Source organism: Zootoca vivipara, chromosome 6, assembly GCF_963506605.1.
Source record: "Zootoca vivipara chromosome 6, rZooViv1.1, whole genome shotgun sequence".
Taxonomy (NCBI): Eukaryota; Metazoa; Chordata; class Lepidosauria; order Squamata; family Lacertidae; genus Zootoca; species Zootoca vivipara.
The window spans coordinates 47,697,190-47,716,280 of NC_083281.1; the positions used below are offsets into that span (position 1 = coordinate 47,697,190).

At 48.6% G+C, this 19,091-nt stretch overlaps 1 protein-coding gene across 5 annotated transcripts in view; it reads left to right on the forward strand.

Moving 5' to 3' along the window:
* Positions 1-19,091, forward strand: part of MTSS2 (MTSS I-BAR domain containing 2) — a 62,279-nt gene that overhangs the window by 27,687 nt on the left and 15,501 nt on the right. For 3 of the 5 annotated variants that reach the window (XM_035120227.2, XM_035120229.2, XM_035120230.2), the window contains exons 3-7: positions 63-136; positions 12,538-12,622; positions 13,037-13,128; positions 13,407-13,481; positions 15,099-15,107. In XM_035120227.2, coding sequence (XP_034976118.2) covers positions 63-136; positions 12,538-12,622; positions 13,037-13,128; positions 13,407-13,481; positions 15,099-15,107 — 335 coding nt within the window. The remainder of the gene's footprint in view (positions 1-62; positions 137-12,537; positions 12,623-13,036; positions 13,129-13,406; positions 13,482-15,098; positions 15,108-19,091) is intronic. The other 2 variants (XM_035120228.2, XM_035120231.2) reach the window with 1 other exon arrangement.

The window sequence follows — 19,091 nt, forward strand, 5'->3', positions numbered from 1 at the left end:
TCCTGCGTGAAGACCGCCAACTCTCTGATATCTCTCTCTCCCTCTCTGTCCTTATGTTTTAGGACTACTGTCCTGGCTGCAGTGGCCTTCCTAGATGCCTTCCAGAAAGTGGCAGACATGGCCACCAACACACGAGGTACGTTGTGGGAGCTTTTTGGACTAAAATCTAGCTGATTGCAAAACCCGCCATGTTGCACAGCCAGTGGCAGAAAGCAAAACAATGCCTGTGAAAAAAACTCACCACCAAACTGGCAGGCTCATGGCCCCTTTCTGTTTACTCAGGATCACTTACAGTGCTGCAGTTACCCCACAACATACTTTTAATCCCTCTTTGTACTCACACTCAATCTAGTGCCTGTGCTTGGTTTCCACCTGCAGCAGCCAAACAGGTGCCTCTGGGAGACATTCAAGAGGGACATGTTCCAACATCAGAGATGGAGCAAGAATTGTTCTGTGTGTTTCTGTTTCTGTGACATTCCCATGGGTGACCCTACTGTGGTACTAAGTTTAGTGACTATCGCCACATCTTGTGGCAGCGAGTTCCAAAGGCTTTTAATTTATTAGCAATAAGCATGTTTTCCCGAGGAAAAATATATTAGAGGATTTGTTATGTCGCCTTCCCACTTCTGAGGAAGCATTTGAGGCAGTTCACATCGGAAATAAACAATAGTAATAAAGCAGCCAAACGAGAGGGGGGGTGGAAGCAGCAGATAAAATATGTGATGCATTCTGAACCAAGTTCCAGTCAGCATCTGGGAAACCCTGAGCTTGTGGTGCTTAGAGAGAGAGAGATTAATTTCATGGTGGGGTCTTATGTGGTCATTGGCAATCCCCCTGCTGATCTCTGCTAATCCAGACATGCTTGTGGGATCACCATGAGGGGAAGAGCAATCATCCTGCTTTTCTAGCAATGCTCATTCGAAGGCCCTATGATAAATAGGGCCCTCTTTTAAGTGGCACTTCCTTCATTTCTGGGTGGGTGCTACAGTTGCGGGGGAAACGGGCTCCTGGAGGCAGCGAGGCAGGAGCCATTAAAAGTTACCTATAAATGAGTTACACTGGCATCAGGCAGGCGCCATCAGTGCACCTTTTGGGTTCCTGCTAAGAATGTTTTTGTTCAGGCGAGTGGCAGTCTTTCCAGACATGTAGAAGCCGCCATATGTTTAAATCTGGTTTAGTTTATTGTTGATCTTTATTATTTTTGAATGTTTTAAATATTTGCTTTTACCTGGTGTTGTTGTTTTTACTGATCATTTTATTGTTATGTTTCTAAACTGCTTTGAGGTTTTATCAAGCAGTATAGAAATGTTGTGAAAGAAAGGAGAGTTTCAGAATGTGCCTCTTCTCCCTCTGTGTAGGGCAAAGTGACCTTGTGGCATGTAGGTGGCAGAGGTCACCTACATGCCACAAGGTCATATTTTGTTTTGTTTTATTATATTATATTCTCGCCCTTCACCCTAAGGTCCAAGGTAGGTTACAATTTAAACAAGGGTCATGGTTGTTGTTGTTGTTTAGTCGTTTAGTCGTGTCCGACTCTTCATGACCCCATGGACCAGAGCACGCCAGGCACTCCTGTCTTGTACTGCCTCACGCAGTTTGGTCAGACTCATGTTGGTAGCTTCGAGAACACTGTCCAACCATCTCATCCTCTGTCGTCCCCTTCTCCTCCTCTTACCCCACATCAGGGTCTTTTCCAGGGAGTCTTCTCATGAGGTGGCCAAAGTATTGGAGCTTCAGCTTCAGGATCTGTCCTTTCAGTGAGCACTCAGGGCTGATTTCCTTCAGAATGGATAGGTTTGATCTTCTTGCAGTCCATGGGACTCTCAAGAGTCTCCTCCAGCACCATAATTCAAAAGCATCAATTCTTCGGCGGTCAGCCTTCTTTATGGTCCAGCTCTCACTTCCATACATCACTACTGGGAAAACCATAGCTTTATCTATACGGCCCTTTTAAGGGACATGGTAAAGGTAAAGGGTAAAGGGACCCCTGACCATTAGGTCCAGTCGTGACCGACTCTGGGGTTGCGCGCTCATCTCGCATTATTGGCCGAGGGAGCCGGCGTATAGCTTCCAGGTCATGTGGCCAGCATGACAAAGCCGCTTCTGGCAAACCAGAGCAGCACATGGAAACGCCGTTTACCTTCCCGCTGTAGCGGTTCCTATTTACTTGCATTTTGATGTGCTTTCGAACTGCTAGGTTGGCAGGAGCTGGGACCAAGCAACGGGAGCTCACCCCGTCACAGGGATTCGAACCGCCGACCTTCTGATCGGCAAGCCCTAGGCTCAGTGGTTTAACCACAGCGCCACCTGGGTCCAAGGGACATGGTATGCCACAGTAAAAACTGGGTTATCTAAGAGGGAGAATCAGCAGTAAGCCAAAGTTGGAAGGAATTGACCGGGCAGGTTAGTTTGTTATTTGACAAAAATTGACAGAATAATGTATGCGGGCAGTATTTGTGTTGAGCCATCAGTTGTGTGGCAATGTCCCTCCCTCCCCAGGAAATAAGACGCAAGACACAGTGAATTAAATTTAAGTGGGCGAAAAGGCCACAACTTCATTGGTTTCGGATGTTGAGCGGTATTGGCTTAGGCATTGGACCCTAACCGGCTATATCCGACTGTAACCCGTGTGTTACAGTCTGGGAGAAATTAACCACCAGAAAGGAGCCCAGTGATGTACATCTACCGGGACACCTCCTGTTGCCACCGTTGGGGGGTGCAATAAGGCCCTGACCTCCGTAGGCTCAGGACAAAGCTACCGCCCCCGGAACCCCTTTAACGGGAGTAAATCTCCAATTTCGGGCAGAGGATGATGCAATCTGCCCCCCTTCTTTATTTATGCAAATTTCCAATGCCTAACCGCCAAACCAAGTTGTGACGAATTGCTATGAGGTAGGCGCTGTGTGCGGGGGCGAAAAGAGGTTGTTTTCCCGCCTCCGGCCTGATTTAAAAGAGGGCAAGCCCCGCCTCCCGGCCGACCCTATTGGTCGGCCGGGTATGACGGAGGCGGGAACACCCAACCCACGAAGGGGGCTGAGCTCTCAGCCCCCATCGCGAGAATACGGTCCGGCCATGCCCACAACACCACCTCCGTGATGCGGAAGTGGTTTTACTGGGATAAATCTCTGAAAGCAAGCAGAGAATTGGGTAGGATGGAGCAGGCGATAAAGGAAAGCTGAGGAGGCTGGTACAAAATAAGGCGATGGAGGGAGGGCTGATGGATTCTGGAGAGATATAGGGAGCACTGAATGGAGCTTGGGAAGGGAAGCAAAATGTACATAAATAACACCTCTCACCGGAAGCAGGATGAAAGAACTGGTTTGGAATGTGAGTTAATCCCAGAATAAGGTCTGAAGACACAAGAACTCACCACTTTGCTATAGCTAAGCAACCCTGGGCCTGGTCTGACTCCTGGATGGGAAACCACCTGGGAACCACAGGAATGCTCCCTTGGATTCTAAGGCCACAGAAAGGTGGGAGAGAAATGTAAGAAATAAAATGTTAAAAAACAAACAAACCCGTACAAAGCATTGAAAGAACCAGATGGGTTATTGGTCTCATGCAGCAGGCTCTTCATACATTCTTATGAACCTAGTTATTTCCCTTTTTCAGGAAAAGCTCGGTGTGGGGAGGCTTCTTCCTTTGAACGTGGCTTTTTGTATGAGGGCAGAAGGGCTATGGAGCGGTTTCCTGGCATTCTATCATGGCTAGTTCACTCTGGCTTTCAGACAAGAAGCCACAGCTTGTTATCTTTAAACATCTAGGGAAGGGCTGTGACAAGGAAACAAGGGTAGACCTCCATATTTACTTGCACAGACTTTCTGCAACTACTGTCAAACCCATGCAGAGATTGGTGTTTGCTGCTGGGATGATGTTTTGGGAAGATGTGGCAATGCCAGCTCCCTGTCCCAGGCTAGGAGTGTGCATGCCTAGCAAACACATGCTCATTGATTTGGTTATAAATCATGGGAGGGAGTTTCACTTTTAACGCAAAATGTACCACATGGCATGTGGGGAAATGTCCTAAAGAAGTAGGGAAAGGGAGCAAGGTTCAAACCCACCTACCCTTGTGTGCTTACTTTTAGTTTTAGAAGTAACCCCCCCTCCTCCAAACCAGTGAGCAACACATGTTTAGACAGCATCTTAAAAAGCAGAGACATCACCTTGCTGACAAAGGTCCATATAGTTAAAGCTATGGTTTTCCCAGTAGTGATGTATGTAAATGAGAGCTGGACCATAAAGAAGGCTGATCGCCGAAGAATTGATGCTTTTGAATTATGGTGCTGAGAGTCCCATGGACTGCAAGAAGATCAAACCTATCCATTCTGAAGGAAATCAGCCCTGAGTGCTCACTGGAAGGACAGATCCTGAAGCTGAGGCTCCAATACTTTGGCCACCTCATGAGAAGAGAAGAATCCTTGGAAAAGACCCTGATTTTGGGAAAGATTGAGGGCACTAGGAGAAGGGGACGACAGAGGACGAGATGGTTGGACAGTGTTCTCGAAGCTACAAACATGAGTTTGACCAAACTGCGTGAGGCAGTGCAAGACAGGAGTGCCTGGCGTGCTATGGTCCATGGGGTCACGAAGAGTCGGACATGACTAAACAACAACAACAATGCCTGGCTTGGCCCAGACTGCCACCTCCCCCAAGTCCACAGAATTCCTTGTTCTTTAGGTCTAGAGAATTAAGGTCTAGGGAATCACAGCTGTGGCTGACTTTTCTATTACCTGTGGCTCCCTCCTTTAGTAATCACCCTGCACAACTGTCCACTAAGGCCTTAGTGGACAGATGTGCAGAGTGATTACTAAAGGAGGGAGCCACAGGTAATATAAAAGTCATCCACGGCTGTGATTTGGAAAGGAGGTCAGGGGTGGGGGGAGGGAGTCCTTCAGGAGGAGGGGCTTCTGGGCTACCTGGCAGCTTGGAGTGTGTGCCCTTCAGAGAATTCCACAAGAGGGGAAACTGAGGCATCAATCATGCAAATGGAAAATGAGGTGGTAAAACTTTTTATCTATGCCATTTCAGATCACAAGTAGGAAACAGTTGCATGCTTCTCAATAGCAGTAGTAATAATTATAATTTATATTCCGCCATCTGGGCAGCTTCCAACAAATTATTAAATATTAGCATGTTATTAGCATATGAGCATAGAAAACTATTCCTTACCCCACCCTACCCCCAGCTTTCTATACTGTACTCAGTGAGTCTCAGGCTGTGAATGAGAGTTGCTTTGCTGTGTACTGTAATTCCTTTTGACATCCCTGTTGCCTGCCTAGCCTGTGGGCTGCACTGCTTACTCAGACCATGGTGAATGTCCCATCTGATGCATCTGGATCTATCTTGGGAACATGGCCTCTATGCTTGAACCACATGTATAGGACACCACCCAGTTCCAGACTCTCAATTTTTCCTGCAGACTAGAACTGCCAATTCACCCATAGCTGTTTACTGAATCCAACTTTTCACCATCCAGGTATTTTGTGTGGGTGGGCAGTTTCTGCCTCTGGAGGTTAGTTATCTTGGTTATGGCATGAAACTAAAAGGAGCTGAATTATATAGAGTTGGACACAATAGATAATCACCCAGAGCCTGTTGGCAGCTAGATATCATCCTTCTCTTTGGGTCTCCTTCTGTCCAGCTGTTCAGCAGAGAGCAGCTGAGAGGGAAAGACTTTGATGATGTGCAAAATGTGCAATTGTGGTTCTTTCCTCTGTAGGGAGATCAAAGCGGAGGCAGGGATGTCTCAGTTAGGTGGTAGACTTATGTTCTGTACAAATATGCAAAAAATCATACATGCCTTTCTTTAATTGCGGGCATGCAGTTTTGAGGTTGCCATTGCAAATTGAAGTTTGAGACTTTGAATAGTTGTAAGGCAGACTCAGCGGCGGAGCTTCATACTCTGCCACTGGGGGCGGAGAGCAGGCGCGCTGCCCCCAGGGAAGTGGCATGCGTTCTGGGGGCGGGCGCGCATTTTGGGGGGGTGGGGCGCGCCATGCGCAGGGGCGAGGCATGCGTTTTGAGGTGGGGTGTGCAGGGGTGGGGTGCGTGTTTTGGGGGTGGGGCGGGCAGCAGTGATGGCGCCCCTGGGATCGTGCTGCTCGGGGCGCCCCGCCCCCACCGCCCCTATCTTCCTATGCTCCTGGGCAGACTTACAGCTCAGCTGTTACTTGCATTATTCTGCTGCTATGATTGAGTTTATTTTGCCTTTTGCGCATTCATGACAAAAGGGGATGTTGAGAACTTTTTTTATGAAGTAAACAAAACATCTAGGGATAATATAGAAGGTGAAACAATTTTAAATACACCCCTTTGCTTGTAGCTTTTGCTCTTTAACTCACAATGCCTTGCCCTGCTCCCGGACTGCAGAATCCGGGGCCGGCAGCCTTGTGACACCAGAAGTTGCGTCGACGTAACTTCCGGTGTCGTTTTGCCTTTCTATTGGCACCAAAAATGGCCGCCATCGGCTTCGAAAGTCGCTTCTACGCATGTCAGGAAGTGCGTCGACACAACTTCTGGTGTCGCTCTGCCCATCTATGGGCACCAAAAAAGGCCGCCGCCGACACCGGAAGTCGCGTCTATGCACTTCCGGACATGCGTAGATGCGACTTTTGAAGCCGCCGGCGGCCATTTTTGGTGCCCATAGAAGGGCAAATCAGGAAAAAAAATGGCCGCCGGCAGGAGAAAATAACGGAGAAAAATGGGAGACGAAGTGATATGGGTGACCACCGGGAAAAGTTAAGTAAAAACGGGGGGTTTCCCGGGGAAAACGGGGTACTTGGCAGCTATGCCTGCTCACTGTGTTAGCCCACTTGTGAAAACACTTTAATGGCGACAGGTTTTTTTGATCCTAAAGGCGGCAGATATGTCCAGGATATTTGCTTGTGGGTCCTTGATTCACCATAATTTGAAGGTTGGGGAAGTCATGGTTGTCTCTGTTGGATGTCCAGCTCCCTTTACAGGTTCCCTGTTTCAGAGACTCTCAATTTCATGTGCTTGAAAGCCTGGTGCATGTGCTTGTACCACTTGGCTGTCCTTAATCAAGGCTGGCCCCATTCATTGTCCCAGGTTTCCTGGAGTACCAAGTAGCTACCGGTAGTCCATGGGAAGGAAGCCATTGTGCCCACAAGCCTGTATCATCTCAGTACAGTGGTACCTCTACTTACAAATTTAATGTGTTCCGAACACACATTTGTAAGTCGAAAAAAATTGTAAGTCGAATCCCATAGGAATGCATTGGGAGAAAAAATTCGTAAGTCGAAGCAACCCTATCTAAAAATTCGTAAGTAGAAAAAATCCTATCTAAACCGCATCCAAGATGGTGGACGGAGCTCCATTTGTAAGTAGAAAAATTCGTAAGTAGAGTTACGGTATTTGTAAGTAGAGGTACCACTGTATTCCAAAGCTGACTAATGCTTCGACGTGGCAGGAAATCTGCCAAGGAAATTTACATGCAGAGTTAAAATGGTCAACGATGCAATAAAACAGTCTGTGGCTCAAGAGTGACTTTTACTAGCACTGTGGGCTTGTCTGGAAAAATAATAATTTTGCCACATTTCCTCATGCCTTAGTAATATCTAGGGCAATGTTATTTGTGGGGCTGCCAATAAAAAGTGTTCAGAAACTTCAGTGCAGTAGATTCAAAGTGTGGTAGACATGCATATGGACTAGGATCTGCTGTGCTGATAATATTTGACCAGTGGTTGAAAGACGTTCACTGGCTTCTCCAGTTCTCTACCAGGCTCAGCTCGTGTTGTTTGTATGTTTTCTACCTATAATGCCCCAAGTGGCTTGGAATCATGGCTTTTGAAGAGCTGTCTAACTTAGCCTTCCCCAACTTGGTGCCCTCTAACACAGGGGTCCCCAAACTAAGGCCCGGGGGCCGGATGCGGCCCAATAGCCTTCTAAATCCGGCCCGCGGACGGTCTGGGAATCAGCATGTTTTTACATGAGTAAAATGTGTCCCTTTTATTTTAAATGAATCTCTGGGTTATTTGTGGGGCATAGGAATTCGTTCATATTTTTTTTCAAAATACAGTCCGGCCCCCCACAAGGTCTGAGGAACAGTGGAACGGCCCCCTGCTGAAAAAGTTTGCTGACCCCTGCTCTAACATATTTGGAGATAGGGCTGGACAACTCCCATATGAACTTGCCTGTATACGGAGTTGCTAAACTCTCGGTAACACACACACACACACACACACACACACACACACACATACACACCACTCCCATTGCAGGGTAGCGATAGGACCTTTGCTGCAGTGGGGGATCATGCACTGCCTAGTTTTTTCTCCTCCAGGGCCAAGTGAAAGCTGCCCTATTATTCTAGTCGGACACCGTTAAGGACAGGTTTTTGGCTTTAACTGGTTATTAGTGCTGATTATGTTTTGCTTTTAGTTGTGTTTGAGGACTCATTTGCTTATGACTGTGTTTTGTGGCTTTTATTATGTCAAGCACTCTGGGGTGCACAAATGAACCTATTTGCTCGTTGCATTTTAGCCTGTTTTAGTTCGTATTTTGTCCTCGGTGCTATTTTAACAGATGTGCATAAGCTCCTTTGGAAAGGCAAGTTATAAGACTTATAAATAATTGCAAACATTGCAATTATTGCAAACACTGCTAGTGTTGCTAGTGTCCCGGAGCTGGAAGTGATCACAATATTATTCGGCTCACAATTCAAAGGAAGGCGAAAACATTGAAGTGCAAAACAACCACAGGCAGGGGAGGCACCTTCCCACCAAGGGATGTGGGAAGGGAGCAGGCAGTTCTTCAGGTACCAGCTTCTAAGCAGAGCAAGGCTTTACATGTCAGCACCAGTGCACTAAATGGTCTGGAAACGCACCACAGCTACTGAAGCTCCAAGCTTCCAGCCCCAATAAGTAGCCGAATTTAAGCTCAGTAATTGAAGGAGAGAAAAAAATCAACTTGGCCCGGCCTTCCCATCTTTACACTGGCGACTTTTGAATGCATTGACTCCCCACCCCCTTTTAAATTTCCTCTTTAATGTTTCGCTGTTGTCCAAGAGGGTTGATGGGTGGGTGAGTAGGAGGTGCTGCTTCATTTTAACCTTTGTCTTTATGGCAACAAAATTCCCCAGGCAGTCTCTGAAAAGAGACAGAAGGGCCTGTGGGACTGCGCAGTTTTATCCACTGAGTTGTTAGTGGGGTGGTGGAAGAGGACAAGGGAAACCGGGGGGTTGCTCTTGTTGCACATGTGTGGACACTGCTCGGGAGGGGGGTGTTGCTAGTGAAGGAGCCAAGTGCGATTCAAAATGCGAACCACAAGATCTCAGCGTTTGCAGAAAATGCTGGGAGATTATTATTTTTCTGAAAGAGATACTAAGGATGTATTTTGTGTCAGGTGATTACAGCCATAGGGTTGGGGGCTGGGGGTAAAACGTCTTGGCCAAGAGGGAGCAACTCGTAAGAGGAAGCAGCACTCCTGGTCAGAACCGGGAAAGGGGGAACAGGAGGAAATGATTTCTCCCTGTCAATGTCTGTGATCTGCAGCAGAAGCCCCGTTCAGCAAGCTAAGGAAACAAGCAAAGGAAGTGAGTCATCCTCCTCTGTCTATTGCTGCAGCTGCACAGCGGTGGCTCTGGAGCCAGGATGACCCCCACCCCCAGTAAGAAGGGGTGTGTGAAGTGCACCACTGTTAGGAAGGTAGTGCTGGTGCCTTTCCATCCTCCATGGTTGGGAGCAAATTCCAAAAAGCAACAGAGGGTCAGTCACAACAATGTCACCTTCTGATGCCCTGGCACTAAAGAGTGTTGCTCTGGAAGGTCAGGCTCAACAGACTGCAGGACCAGAACCATAAGCACAAGCAGACTTGCGGAGAATTAGCTGGCCTCATCTGAGGTCAAGAAGGAAATGGTATTGGGCTCTTGGAATGTACGAGAGAGATAACTAGTGATCATGCTTAGCATTGAGCAAGGCCACTTGGCAAATCATTGCCTAGTAATCCCAGACTAGTAAAAGGAACTGGGTCATGGGTAGGATACCTGGCCCTCACAGGTACCCCTACCTTCAAGAGCACCTTTTTGATCAAAAGTTTAAAATTGATTAATCTCTGTTTGATTAAAAACTTTGCAGCTCGTCCTGTCCCGTCCCCCCATGATAGCTGACAGGTCAGGCCAACTCATGCACTGAATGAGCACCGGGTGCCTCACCCAGAGCTGGATGAAAGGTGCCTTTCCAAACAGTATGGCTGGCCTGCTTTAAAGGGCTGTTTCAAGGAGTAGGGTTAGAGAATGTATGTCAAGTGCTCTGGGGCAGCCTCCAAATATCCCTTCCTGAAAGCTGTGTTAATGTCTTGGAGAGACTCCCTGCAGCTTTTGCCACTTCCTGGCCAGTTCAGGCTGGCCAGCAGAAGGTGAACTGTTTTGGCATGCCTTAGATTCTGCTTTGAAGAGGGGCAAATTGCTCTCTGCAGCTTGCACAGTGCTGCATAATGGTGTGCGTGCAGATCCCTCATTAACCTGGATTCATCATGTCGGCCGAGTTGATCATGGTCTGTTGCATCCACTCTTAACTTCCTCCCTCCCAGTACCTTTGAGGGGTGGATCTGCCATTCCCAGGTGACAGTGGGTTCCTCTGACGTGTGATTTCTGTGCATTCGTCTTTCCAGGCACAATTGCGTGCCTTTGCCTCATTAATCTTTCACAGTCATTCTGCTTCGGTGTTGTGGGAAGTGCTTAAAAGGCAGGATTGAGAGGAAGACACATCCTTCAGGGGCACTTTTTATGTATATCTCAAGGAAAACAGAAGGTAGTCTAGATCCTGGAGCCACCTTTGCCAAGTTGGTGCCATTCATGTTTTGGGAAGCAACTCCCAACAGCCCCAGTCAGTACAGGTATTGTAGTCCAAAGCATATGGGGTGCAACAGATTGGCGAAGGCTCCTCTAGAGCAGCAATTCTTCTTCTTCTTTGGTGATCACTCGTAGCCAAGTAAGATTGTCTTCCATGAACATGGTCTTAACAGTGAGTCCGTAAGTGACTGTGGAGGGCAATTCTGGATCCGCATGTCCTTCCACAGTGGGGACATAGGTTTCTGGGTGGGAGTTGGTCAAGGTGAGGATTTGCCAAAGCTGTCTTCCTCTTAGCTCATTTCTCCCTTTCGTCCTGAGTCCGTGCTTCTTTAAAGTCAATGACACGTTTGGTAGAGGCTATTCTCCAGCTGGAACACCCACAGCAATTACAGCACATGTGACCAGGAGCAAGTGGAAATGGAAATGAGCAGAAAGAGACAGAAATCACCTCTGGCTGTTAGTTTCTGGTGCAATCAAGGGCATTTAGCTGCGGCCCACAGGGTGCCATCTCATCTTGTGTAAAGCCCCTTAAAATGCATGTTCATGGTCATTTCAATGAGGCTTGCACTAGATAACTTCTCAGTGGATTGGGCTCCCATGTGAATTAGTGTATGTGGGCATTTTTCTCACCCTCAAGCAGCAGAATGCCCCATAATCCATGCTTTGTGAGGGATGCTGTTTGATAGGCGGTTCCTATGAAAGACTGTTCCATCCATTCATATCCTCATGTTCAAGGCTTGGGGAGAGAGAAAGAGAGGGGTCAGTGTGGTTATTGCTACCTCCAATGGACAAAATCTGAATTGCTCTGTTCTCCATCAGGCAGGGCCCTCAATCTAGACTTTGAGCCGATTGTTAGCCTTTGATAGTGATAGCCTTTAACTCAAAGGATATTCTAGAGCTGGGAGGGAAAGGCAGAAAGGAGCAACCAAAATTATCAAAGGGGCTGGACTAATCAACCCTACTTTGCGGAAAGGTTACAACATTACAATGCAGCTCAGACCTCATCACACTGTATTTATGGGTAAAGTTAGGGGGTGTACCCCAAATGCATTCCCCCCCCCACCTTCTTACATCAAAATGCATTTGATTCCTAATCTCCCAGTTTGGAAGGATCCTTCTGATGCTCTTTAAGTTGCAAACACTGCCTCTAGCTCCACTGTGTAAGAGGGAAAAAATCCTCTCCTTGTAATGGAAACTCTTGTGAACATTTTACTAATTTGTGTAAGATAGGCTGTTGCCAAGTGAGTCACTCTAGCATGAATGGAATCCTGGAACAACCTTTGGCAAGGGGAAGAAGTGTTTGTGAGATGATTTTTTTTGGGGGGGGGGGTTACAAGCCCACTGGAGAGTCCATTTTCACCTGTGAAATCCTGGAGGGGAAGATGCTCTTGTGAAAGTAACATATGAGGCCTTTCTGTGTGTCCCCTCAGGAGGAAAGTCAGGAGAGAGCCCTGATAGCTCTGCTTTGCTACTTCTGAAACAAGGTGCTCCTTCCTCAGACTCTCAGGCAACTCGGTTTCCCAGCCCATGTGATCTCACTCCCTCACACAGCCCCAATGTCAGGCTTTCCTTCAGCCTGTGGTGACATCTCAATTCCTTGCCTCTCCATTTTCTTTCTCTCCAACTGAACAAGAGAGAAGTAAAGAAAAGGAATTTCGTACTTGATTTTTTTCTGAAGTACCTCTTGACTGTTGTCCATTAACATGAGGGCTGGTTTTTCACCTCAGGAGCGACGAGGGACATCGGCTCCGCGCTAACCCGGATGTGTATGCGGCACCGCAGTATTGAGACCAAGCTGAGGCAGTTTACCAAGTAAGTGCCTTTTGTTAGACTCGCGTGCTTGTCATGTGTGTGGGCCGGCCCCAGGCTCCGAAGAAGAAGGAGAAGGAGAAGGAGAAGGAGAAGGAGAAGGAGAAGAAGAAGAAGAAGAAGAAGAAGAAGAAGAAGAAGAAGAAGAAGAAGAAGAAGAAGAAGAAGAAGAAGAAGAGGGAGAGGCTCAGTGGCCTTGAAAATGGGATTGGGGAGGTGCTGAAATAGGCAAGACATGCAGAAGGAGGCTCAGGGTTTTAGAAACTCGAGCCACTTCCATACTCTAGTCCAGAGAATGAGTTATTGAGCCATTTGGCTCACCTTGGCACATTTATGGGGATTTCATTGCTAACCCTTCTCCATGTCCCTTGGCCCCGCTAACCTGCCTCTCTCTGGGTGCCTCCCCCCCCCCTGCAGTGCCCTGATGGAGAGCCTGATTAACCCCCTGCAGGATCGGATAGAGGACTGGAAGAAGACGGCTAACCAGCTTGACAAAGATCACGCGAAAGGTAAAAGGGCAGGAGGCACCCTGGCTGCCCCCATAGCCTGTGAGGCAGTGTCTGATGCTCAGAGGAAAGCAGTGGCAAGGATGTGACTTGGCTGTCAGGACTGTGGGGCTTAGGGTGGGAGGAGATGAAAGCCAGGAGTTGAGCCTGGGCCCCATAGAGAGCAGTGGCCTCCCTTCTCTGCTCACGCCATGTGGGGGACTTCGGGGTCCACCTGCCAAGTGTTTGCTTTCTGGTCACTTGGAATCAGGCCTCATGTCTCCTGGTTCCTGTCTCCTTAGAATACAAACGAGCCCGCCATGAGATAAAGAAGAAGTCCTCTGACACACTGAAGCTTCAGAAGAAAGCCCGCAAAGGTAAGATCTGCCACAGGGTCTTTCTGGCCAAAGGGCAGGTCAGTTTGGCTAGTGATGTTGGCCTCCAACCCCTGATTGGAGAGGCGGACTGGATTTGCTGGGCTGCCCTTGGATAAACTAAATTGCTTCTGCCTTAGCAGTGAACGTTTCCCTGCACAGGTAATGGCATGGATGGAGCAAGGACCTTGGTTTAATTCTTCAGTTAAATGCAGTGCAGTGCAAGATCCTGGTTAAACTAGGGTGGAGGCCTCCTTGCAGCATAATGTCCTGGGGCCCAGGGGTTCTCCAAATCCCTTTGTGGGTTGTTTGCTTTGCAAGTGAGACAGAGCTTTGTGTTAGGCAGTGACAGAAAAGAGAATGAAGTCTTGAATTCAGCTTCTTGAATTTATTGGGGGCGGGGGTTAAAGCAAGTTTCTGCCCCTGTTGCTTGACAGTGTGGGTGCGCAATGCTGGCTGAGGCCTCAGAAACCAGAGGAGATGGCCGAGTGAGAGGTCTGCTGATTAGACTCACAGCATTCACCTTTGCTCAGTTCAGGAATCTTGGACTTACTTGTTTTAAGTGCAGAAGCACACACATGCCTCTCAGCTAGTGATCCTCTTCAAAGCTATGAGGCATTTTTAACTCCCAGTGAGAAAGAAGGCCCAGCTGTCTGCAGAGTTGTGGTAGCAGATTCCAAGGAGAGATGGGTGTTTGCCTGCCTCTGGTTCGCTTGTGTGTCTGAATGGGTCTGGGTGAGAGTGGCAGTTTCTGCAGGGGGCGTTGTACAGCCGCTGCTCTAAGTTTCTACACTTTTGGTCTGCCCTCCCGTCTTGTGAACACATGAGTGCCAGGGGAGGGTTGCTTTCAGAGCCTTGCCAAGTTCTTATTGCCCTAAAATCAGGCCAGTGTGTTGATCCAGGTCGTTGCTCCTTGAAGTTACCATGTGTGTATGCTGGTGCTGACTGCAAAGGGAGAGGGGGACCTCGGGGATAATTGCCTATCAAAGTGCCTCTCCCTCCCCTTTATGCACATACTCTGTCATGGGAAGAGAACTGTGTTGGTGTTCTCAGTGTGGCGTCTCATACCATTCTCAGTCCTTCTAGGTATTGAGAGGGGTCTTCCTGGCTCCTGCAGCGGACCCTCTGAGGCCCAAACCAGATGTTACGTGTGCACGTGGTCACCAATGACTCCTTGGGAAAGACAAGGTGCAGGGTGCAAACATCTCTGTGCCTCCCTCCTCCTGTTTGGCTGCTCTATGCAAGGTGGATTGGGGACCTGTGGCATTTGGCTTGGGTCTGGGGCATTTGCATTCTGCCTTGGGGAATCCCCACCCCATCCCACCCTTGGATCTGCCACTGCCCCCCACCTGGGGGAGGTTACTAGAGTCTTGTGGCTCCCACTTTTGCTCCTTGTGCTAGTGGAGAAGACCTGACCAGACGCGGCTGTCCCCTGCTGTCATTTTATGGCAGGAGGGCAGTTGTACTTGGTTATGTGTGTCTGAGTTGGGTGGTGGTTCTGTGGGGTCCTGTTCCGGGTGAGAAGATGGCTCTATACATCAGCCTGTCTTTCACACATTCTTCTTTCTCTCTTCCTCCCTCTCTCTTTTCTCTTCCCTCCTTTCCACATCCTTCCTGTAGAGCTACTTGGTAAGTCAAACGTTGCCATCTCAGCTTCATCCAGGCATCCCTCACCCTTCCTCCACGCTCTTGGCTTCACTACCTGTAATCCTCTCCTCCCTCCCTCCCTCCCTCCACTCTGTTTCGGTTGGGCTTGAAATGAAATGAAACCTCCGGAGGCCATGCTGACGCAAGTGGTGCATTGAGGGTTGGGAGCAGCTTAAGCTAATGGGGCCGACTGAGGCTCAGCCCAGCTTCGCTGAAGGCAGAGAGGAGGTGGTCATTGCTCTGTGATGAACGCTGGAACCCGAAGTGTAAGGTGCCAACAGGCCACATTGCAAGAACGGAAAGGCTAAGTTCATAGTTGCTTCACTATTCTCAGTGAACCTTGCAACAACCCTGTAAGGCAGGCCAGCATCACTGCCCCCCCCCAATGTTGCAGGTGGCCAGACTGAGGCTGAAGAAGAGCAGCTTACCTCAGGCCAAATTCGAGACAAGGGAGATTGTTCCAAAGCCATCTTATTTCAGCCTGCTGGCAAGCAAGACCCCGTAGGAAATGGGTGTGTACCTCCCCTACTACACCAACCCCCAGACTAGCCCATCCACAAACTACCGGTAGCTAAGCACCTGAGGTGCCAGAATCCCTGGGGCTCTTGCCTCACCTCTGTTTAGAGTAATCTCCCGCTCCCCACTTATCGGGTGCCTCCCAGATGTTGGTGGAGTACAGCTCCTACCCCCAGCCCCAACCCTTGGCCTTGCTGGCTGAGGCTTATGAGGCCTTTTAGGTCAAAACATGTGGTGTGTCCTGGGTTTATTTATCTATAGTTTGAACTTTTCAAAAACACAACAATTGAAAGAGTTTTTTTTTCCTTTTCCTTTCTAAAAACTATTGCAATTAAAAATGCCCTAAAGCAGTTGCAGTTGAAAACATTATTAAGAACATTATTTCATCCAGTATTCGCTCAGGTTGAGGAAGGTTGGGCTTGGAGAAACAGAGCATCTTCCCATTCTTTTGCAGGAAGTGCAGATTGTGGCCTGGCTGATCCTCCTGGCTTCAGCTGCCTGGGGCAGCTGAAGGATGCTAAGCATGCAAAGGAGAAAAGAGTACACCAGTCACATCTTGATCCTCTGATGAGCTATTATTGTTATGCTGCTCATCATACATTATAAGAGGTGATGATGCTACACGACCCCTTGCAAGACGATGATGCTACACGACCCCTTGGAAGAGTTGCAGTCAGGCCCCACCTTCCTGGGCCTGCAAAAAAAAACTGGGTTATTTTACAGGATGTATTGCAGGCATAGGCTAACTTGGCCCTACGTATGTTTTGGGAAGAAGGCTGATCGTCGAAGAATTGATGCTTTTGAATTATGGTGCTGGAGGAGACTCTTGAGAGTCCCATGGACTGCAAGAAGATCAAACCTATCCATTCTTAAGGAAATCAGCCCTGAGTGCTCCCTGGAAGGACAGATTGTGAAGCTGAGGCTCCAATACTTTGGCCACCTCATGAGAAGAGAAGAATCCTTGGAAAAGACCCTGATGTTGGGAAAGATTGAGGGCACTAGGAGAAGGGGACGACAGAGGACAAGATGGTTGGACAGTGTTCTCGAAGCTACAAACATGAGTTTGACCAAACTGCGGGAGGCAGTGCAAGACAGGAGTGCCTGGCGTGCTATGGTCCATGGGGTCACGAAGAGTCGGACACGACTAAACGACTAAACAACAACATGTTTTGGGACTACAACTCCCATCATCCCTAGCTAACAGGACCAGTGGTCAAGGATGAAGGGAATTGCAGTCTCAAACATCTGGAGGGCCACGTTTGCCTATGCCTGATGTACAGTGGAACCTCGGTTTACGCCTACCTCCGTTTACGAACGCCTCTGTTTACGAATGCCATGGACCCGGAAGTGTTTACATCCGGGTTCCGCGGTGCCCGGATGCGCAGAAGCGATCTCTGCAGCGTGTGTGTGCGCAGAAACGCTCTATCGACACTTCGCGCATGTGCAGAAGCGTTCCTTCGGCGAGCAAACGCCTCCGCGGAATGGATTGCGTTTGCAAACCGAGGTACCACTGTATTGGGTTTAATCCCAATTTAAAGGATTGGGTAGCAGCAAGCAATGTGAAGGACGAAGAAGGGGTCCTACCCTCTCCACCTGCCTGAGACCCTGCAGAGCCACTTCTGGGACAGGTGGGCAGGGGTCTGCCTCAGTGCAAGGCTGCTTCATATGCCTTATTGCTACTTTGAAAAGGGGGGAATCAAAGGGCACATTCAAAGCACATACACTTCTTTGATGTCATCAGTTGAACACAAAATGGAAAAACAGCTTGAATTCTCACAGAGCCAGACTGGCTCAGTCTCTCACTCCAGGGCCATCTTCTCCAATCTGGTGTTTTGGACCACAACTCCCATCAGCCTCAGCTTTCTTTGGAAGAAATCCTCCTTGGTATTGCTTATGGCAGGCATGTCCAAAGTCCATTTCAGGGGCCTAATGTGGCCCGATGGTCGGTTTAATCCGGACCCCTGTAGCAGTTTATTTCCTGGGGTAAAATCCTCAAAAAACCCTCATAAAAAAGCTCAACCACTTTAATCCTAACAACATTGGTTGGCTCTTTGGTCAGCCCCCATGGCCCTTCACTTCATCAAATCCGGCCCTCTTTGAAAAAAGTTTGGACACCACTGGCTTATGGGATTTGTAACCCAAAACATCTGGAGGGCACCGGCTTCAGGGAAGGCTGCTCTGGAAGGTGGCTAGGTCTCCTTCAGAGGGAGACCACATTTTCCACCTGCAGCAGAGTGCCACCATTTGTCTGGGCACTTAAGGGCCCCAGGTGCTTTCAGTTAGGGACCAAAGGCCTTGTTAAAATGATTGGTGCAGGTCGTTGAACTAACTATTCCTTCCCCCTTAGGCCAAAGCAAAGAGGGAGGCCTTCTTGTCTTGTGCTGTGAGACTCTCACAAGAGCATCCCTATGATCCCTCTTAGTATCCTCACCCTCGTGAACCACAAAGGCATAAGCAACAAAACATAGTCAGTGGGTGCTTTTTAAGTTGGCTTTCATTTCAGGCCTTATCAGCATCACCACAGGGCCTCATTATTCCCATCTGGACACTCCTCTTTCTCTGGCTCTGCTGCACCGCTCCAGAATGGCTCTGGGGCAAATGCTGAGATCCACCCACCTTGGGCCCAGATCCGCCCCAGAGAGTGACAGCCTTGAGATTGGAGATGGGGGAAGAGCCACTTTAAAAAGTGGAATCGGCCGGGGAATGCACCCTTCAGCAACAACTCATCAGAAGAGTGGGTTGGTGCCTTGGGCTCCATTTTCAAAAGGCCAGTTCTGGCTTTTCCCAAGCATTATTAAATTCAGCAAGCATTACAGTGGTACCTGGGTTTAAGTACACAATTGGTTCCGGAAGTCTGTACTTGACCTGAAGCGTGCTTAACCTGAAGCGAACTTTCCCATTGAAAGTAATGGAAAGTGGATTAATCCATTCCAGACGGGTCTGCGAAGTACTTAAACTGAAAGTACTCAAACCGAAGCGTACTTAAACCGAGGTATGACTGTATATAGGTCTGGCAGGTTCCCCTCAACTTTATAGCTCCTTTTCCCTGGGTCTTTCGGCTGCCAAGCCCAAACATCAGGATCTCAGCCTTAGCCCTCCAATATCCTGGGGCCCACTGCCTCAACAGCTTGGCTATTTCTTGACTTTTTCTCAGCAATCAGCCATTCTTCCAGTCTTCCCCATTCCTCCCCACACTGGTTTTCCACCCGCCTGGCTGCTCAGTCATCTTGCTTTACCTTCTTTGCATGTGGGCTGGTGGTGGTGGTGGGAGGCAACATATCTGAGTGGCAGCAGGGCTGCGGTTGCACAACGGTGGTCTTCATTGCTGTCCATCAAGCCAAGCATTTCATGGTTGGTTCTGCACACATTGTGAATTGCTTGCTGGCACCTCTGTTTTGCATAGCCTGTGATCAATGGGTGGTTGTGAGCATGGACAGCTCCATGGGAGCC